Source organism: Poecilia latipinna, unplaced genomic scaffold, assembly GCF_001443285.1.
Source record: "Poecilia latipinna isolate Pla-1442-1.1 unplaced genomic scaffold, P_latipinna-1.0 Scaffold111, whole genome shotgun sequence".
Taxonomy (NCBI): Eukaryota; Metazoa; Chordata; class Actinopteri; order Cyprinodontiformes; family Poeciliidae; genus Poecilia; species Poecilia latipinna.
In genome coordinates, this window is record NW_015112727.1 from 220,102 (window position 1) to 226,698 (window position 6,597).

General features: G+C 38.5%; 1 protein-coding gene across 1 annotated transcript; it reads left to right on the forward strand.

Annotated features, from left to right (window-relative positions):
* The first annotated feature begins 311 nt into the window (after positions 1–311).
* txnb (thioredoxin b) lies at positions 312–4,336 on the forward strand. Its single transcript, XM_015027951.1, has 5 exons — positions 312–457; positions 1,752–1,856; positions 2,230–2,295; positions 2,545–2,610; positions 3,974–4,336. The coding sequence occupies exons 1-5, from the start codon at positions 434–436 to the stop codon at positions 4,034–4,036; spliced, it is 324 nt and encodes a 107-aa protein (XP_014883437.1). The 5' UTR covers positions 312–433; the 3' UTR covers positions 4,037–4,336.
* Positions 4,337–6,597: the final 2,261 nt, after the last annotated feature.

The following is a 6,597-nucleotide window of genomic DNA, read 5'->3' on the forward strand; positions in this document are numbered from 1 at the left end:
GCGCCGGTGAACTAGATAGGAGCAGTCTTAGTACTGGCGCGGCTCCTTCTTACGTCTCCAAGTATATAAAACTGAATTCAAGGATACATTCATCTTCACTACACCATTGATAATAGTTTTCAGAATGAAAGTAATCGTACGATGATTTAATTTACAATAAAAAAAACATAGATGGAAAACAACATAAAATAAAAATACAATTCATTATATTACAAAGTTTCAATTTAGCTTCATTTTAGCGGAAAACTGTATTTTGCATCGGTTATTGGACTAAAGACTTTTATTTTGCTAACTGCTAACCTGACTTCCGCTACTGTTTAGACTAGCTTGTCCGAGGCTTTAAAAGACGTGGGGACGTTCACTGAAACGAAGGTATTTTCCAAGCCCTGAGGCTATCTTTTTCCATTGAGGCACACATCAAAAGGCAGTTATCATGGTCCGGGAAGTGAAGGATTTAGTAAGTACTTATTTTGTCGCGCAGCGTCTCGATTTTACAGCTTTAATTTCCATCATGTTTGCCATTATTACTTTGGGGTTAGGTAGGATAGAAACGCAACCATGCTTCTGCCCTCGCGCCTCTTTTGCAGCTCTCGAGTTATCGTGATGCTTGATCCCTTATCCGGGCCTGTCTGTTTGGAGTTCATGTAGCTACGTTTATACACAAGATGTGTAGCTGTTAATAGCTTATAAACTCTTAAACCCGCCGTCACCGTGGTCCCAGCAGGTTACACGAGGCTTACTGGGTCATCGGCTGCTGGACTTTTACCATGATGTGGCACACGCCGCTACTATGAAGTTGGCTTTCGATTCGTAGCGCTTGAATCCTGTGGTTAGCAAAAGGGCTATCTCGTGTTTTTTATTTATTTTAAACATTGCGTGCGTTTTTTCTTTTTAATTAAATCCACTTAGACATCGAACTAAATCGTCTAGGTTAGTCTTGTATTCTTAATGTAAATATATACGTTTAAACTAGACTCTGCTATAGTAGAGACGGCTATAGAGTTGAGTTGTGAAGCTTTTGCTTGCATAAGCGGACATGGTATATGGGAATTTGGAGGCTAAAATAAGCAGAATTAAGTCCTTTACTTGGCTGCCAAATGAGAAGCCAATTCCGTGCCGTTTTAGCCCTGTCTGGTACACCGCCGCTGTCAACATGTGTTCAAAGGTATTGCTTGGACTGTGTGCCCGTCTGGTTTACTTGCTAGAATCATTTGTGCACAAAAAGTAAATAAAGTTGAGGAACAGACAAAGCTCAAAGTTGGGCGCTTGTGGACCAATCCAGCGTTAGGCTACGCCGCCATTCACAGCAGGCCCAGGACGAAGGGTGGAGACGCTGATGATACTTAAACAGCTCAATAAAAAAATGCAGCTGTCCGATATGGTGAGATAGTAGCAGCCTTGTGACTCATTGATCTGTTTAGTACAGTATCCAAACACAACGGCCCGAAAATGACTGCAGTTATTATTTTCAGTGGATGGATGGATATTTTGAATCGTGGGGCCTGAACCCCGTGACAAAAGATGTTGAAGAAATGTTGATCTCTACTTTTAAAAACGGGTGAAAGGCTTAAAGGGGGGAAAACAATCATGAAAAATTAATATTCTCCCCAAACTGTTTCGCCTTGCCAAATTTTATACCCTTGGCATCCGCACAGGCAAGGCCATGCCAAAAATAAGACGCAACACAATGCTGCAGAAACCCAAGAGTGTTAACAGTTTATAAATGTTATGTGTGTTGATGTGTTTCACAGGCAGACTTCGAGTCCATCCTGAAGGAGGCTGGAAACAAGCTGGTGGTGGTGGACTTCACAGCTACGTGGTGCGGTCCCTGCAAACAAATTGGCCCAGAGTTTGTTGTAAGTGTTTTGAGTCTGAATGCAAAATTTGTGTGCAGTATTATTAAGAAGCTCAATTTGGCTCAAAATAAGGGTGGCTATTGTAAAGTGAAACTCTACTAACGGTGGCCCTGAAGGGTGTGGCATCTGTTTGGAGAGGAAGCTTGTTGCTTTGGCAACCTTTTGTTTGCTTTCCCCACCTTGAAGGGAAGTGCTACACAGGGATACATGATACTATAGTCGAAGGTATCAACTTTGACTAAAGTTGATACCTTTTCATGGAAAAACATTTATTTAATAACTTGTGTTGGATACCAAAATACTTTTACTTTAAAAAAAAAAAATCCTTTTTGTACTTTTTAAAAAAAAATATATTCAACTGGTTCTCTTCCAGAAACTGTCGGAGCTGCCTGAAAACAAGGAGGTGGTTTTCTTGAAAGTGGACGTAGATGAGGCTGAAGTAAGTCTCCTTTTTATCTCTTAATCATTGTTGATTTTAGTATCGCATCATCCAAAGCCCTTTATGAAACTAATAGTTGGAATTGGCATTTAATTTTAAACAAACAAATTAGTTAAAAAAAGATTCAGGTTATCATAAAATGGCATGCAGGAAAAATGCCTTCAATAATCAGCAGCCCTGATTTTCTTTTTTTCTTTTTTTAAGCACTTGTGGTAACCCCATAAAATGTATATTTTCTTGTTTTGTCAGGATGTGAGCAGTCATTGCAAAATTTCATGCATGCCTACATTCCACTTCTACAAGAATGGCACGAAGGTGAGTCCAAACACTCATTTGTAAAATGTTTCTTTTCTAAAAAAAAAAAAAGTGTCCTCCTCCCTTTTTGGAGGAACACTAGAGTCGTCTATTATTTCAGAGATCAGGATCCTGAAAAGTTACGAACACGTTTTTGTGAGAATATTTGCTCTGCGTGATTCTTGCATATTTGACAAGTTCTGTTTAAGAGGAGATTCTTGCTGTGGGTTGGTTGGGGGAACTGCTCTGGTTTTGTTCAGTCCATTTCATCTGACAATTTTGGGGAACTATGGTGCAACAGCTTTCTACATGCATGTCCACAATGACTGGTGTAAAAACAATGACGGTTGGGGTTTCTGTAGAGCTCAAACTCTCGGATTGAAGTGTGATATTATGTCCCGCTCTTTAAAATGAGACTACAGAATCATGGTCACAAGGATGAGATTTATACTATTTTTTTCTTCCTACACAGAGTACAGATTTACTATTGAAACAATTTTAAGGTGTCTGTAATTAATGTAAAAATAATTCAGTTCAACAATTTTAATTGCAGTTTTTAAATTCTCAGATACATGTTCCAAACCCCCACAAAGAGTATGAATCATATTCACTCAGGGGTTGAACTAGACTTACTTTAAATTGCATCTCATTTTATTTTATGGAGGAAGTGGAACGGAACGGAACATTAGCTTTTTGACGCCACCTAGTGGCGTGTTTGTTCAAAATGTCGCCTTCATCAAAGTTACCACCAGAGTTTCACGTTTTTAGTTTATTAAACCAGCTGGTGGTCAGCAGTCACTCTGCAGGTGTGACCCTGAGTCTTTTATTAGTGTGAATTTTTTTTTTTTTGTGGGAAAATTTAATCTTTTAACAGTCTGACTGAGAAATGTGTTGCATATGGCTTCAGATTCAGACACAAAATAAGACTCAGACTCACCGTTTGAATTGTGACCTGAAACTTGGAAAACATTGACTTGTCAGCATCTGATCTATTCCTCCTTCCTCAGCCACACTGTACATGTATATCAATGGATTCAATAAAACATATTTAGGTAAAATTTTAGATTTTTTTTGTTTTGTTTTTTTGTGCTGAAGACACAGTTGTGGTTAAGTTGTCTCCATGCGCTGCACTTAATAAAAACCACAGAATAAAACGCCGAGAGGCTCAGACAATAGATGAATGAGCTCTAATGGTTTGGCTCTCAGGTGGTGGAAAAGCAAACCGGTTCTTTACTGAACAAAAGAACTGGAACCAGAAAAGCACCGTCATCCAGGCTTCAGATCAATTTGATACGTTAAATGACACGAAATCACGAAATGCGGAGCTGTGGGAGATGGGATATGTCGCGATTATGCGTGGTAACTCTTGTTTTCTGCGTTTCAGGTGTTCGAGTTCTCTGGAGCCAACCTGGCGACACTAAAGTCCAAACTTGAAGAGCTGAGATAGACACCGAAATCCTGCTGACCAATCCACACACGACCACACTGTACAGAGCCTCCAGTAGAAGCTGTTACCCTCTAAACACATTGGAGAGGTTTCCCTCTTGAATTTCATGTAACCATAATGTCCGCTGTCCCATTTCAACAATAACTTTTGTTCCACCGTTTATGTAACGACCCATGGTCCTGTTTAATTCGGTATGTCTCGACTGTCTTTAGACTGAGCTTCAGCTAGATTCCAAAATGACTGACTAAACATGTCTGTATGTTTAAAAAAAAATGTGGATTTAATAAATGGTGAATCAAGAAATATTTTTTTTTTTTTGCAGTTTTTCATTTAAAGTAGAAACACTAGCTGACAGAGATGTGAACAAGACTGAATGCTACAGACCGGTGGATTCATGCTGACGGGAAAGGAAAGTATATGGTTTAAAAATGTCTTACAAAAACAAATCAGAAAAATGTCCGTATTTTTCAGTTACAGCTATAAGTCTATGTGATTTTGCATTGTAGCTGCTGTAGGATTAAATCAGCAAATGGGAATGTCTAATATTTAGGTCTGAGCTCCAACTAGGCTGTACAGGAATAAAGGAACAAAGAATTGTATGCATGGTACATTTCCAGCAGGCTAGTTGGTTACGTGGGCCAAGTAGATAACATTCACTGGGTGAAGTGGATAACATTTTCAAACATTGATGGGGAAGAGGTACAACTAATAAATCTATTAACCAATCAATCACCAGATAACTGTTAAAACCGGGATGCGCCACGCACTGTGTTTCAGACTATAATGCCCAAAACAGACGTATAACTGACCAGAAGTCAGTTTTCTTATTCACTATCTCTCTGGCTACTTGTAAACAATACCTGATCCAACTGAAGCGAGCCTCATCTTTGATTGGTGTGTTGTCCTCGTCAGCATAACAAAATGGACCTGAGAACCTATCAGATCCAGGGCGGTTAAAGGAGTGGCCAATCAGATTTCAGGGGTGGCCCCTGAAATCGCCTATACCTGTGTTTCTCTGAAGTATGTAAGCCTGTTGTGGCAAGCCGTTTCATCATTTAATAGACTGGATTTGTATTCCAGATATCTCATCAGTTATTCCCAGTAAAAAAAAAGTTATCTGTAATATGATTATTTTACAACTTTCTTAAAGTAATTCTCCTTAGAACAAATGACATTACATTGTGTATACAATACACATGTATTGTGTGTATACACATACATTATCTGGAATAACCATTGTAGATAAATTACATTGAATTCTTACATGGAGAAACTTATTTCAGATAGCTACAATTCAACTGTTACTAGTAATGACTATTTCTACATAGATTAAATAGAAAACATCTTATTAAGAATTTATGTTTTTTTTCTTCGCTGCAGGATCACTTCCTGTGTTAGTGTGCAATGATACTAAAGAAAATGGCTATTTCAAATTAGATCTGCCTAAATTAACATCAGCAGCCTCTCTCGGGTTGCCCACACACAGTAAGTTCATCCCTGAAATCTGAGTTTCATTATTTCACATTTACCACAGTAGTCAAGACTATGTAAAATGGTTGTATGTAAAACTGATTGTAGATATAAAATATATAGCAAAGACACCTTAATACTAATTTTTTTTTTTTTTTGTGTAGTGCTAATTGCATGTATCCGCTTGGCCGCAGAGCTGCACATCACACCTGTAGGTTTACTTTGCCATCATGTATGCGTGATAAGGTTTGCCTAATCCACTGTTAACAGTGGCCAACAAAGCATGGAAATAGAAAATCTGAAAATTTAAAACAGATGGGTTTAAAATAAGTTTATACTTTTACCCACTCCTTTGAAGCTTCATTACTTTAATTTGTCACTGTCATCTTATTTGTAATTTGTAACGGTCAATGAGTTTACACTTGAAATAAGACAAAATTAGCTGTATGTAACTTTTAAACAAGAAATATGAACTTGTTTTAAGTCCATAATTCCTTAATATTGATATAAAAAAGTGCCTGTTCCATTGGCAGATTATTTGACTTATAACATGGGAAAAATGCTTTGTTAAAGTGAAATAACACCTGACCACTACCTCACCTCCTTGGGCTTTTAGGGATTTTGAGACATCTCACACTTATCTCTTGCTTGTGCAGCTGTAATCATGAATATCACTTCTAGTGGTAATAATATTCATGTTAATAGCCTTAATTTGTATTTTGTCTGTTAATGATACCATAATAAATTATGTTATTGCAGTCTAATGGTAAATGGACTGAACTTATATAGCGCTTTATCCGAACATTTTTGACCACTCAAAGCACTTTACACTAGAGTCACATTCACCCGTTCGCACTCACAAAAGCTCACACATTTATTCACCGATAAGCAGCTCGGTAGGCAATTTGGGGTTAAGTGCCTTGCCAAAGGGCACATTGACACATGGCAGGAGGAAGCTGGAATCTAACCTACAACCAGTGGCGCAACTGCACATTATTCAGGTGGATGCGAAAACATAAATCGCCGCTCCCCCCCTCCTCCCCAGGGAAGGAACGAGGAACGTCAGGGTGAAGGAGCGACGCTCCTCTCCC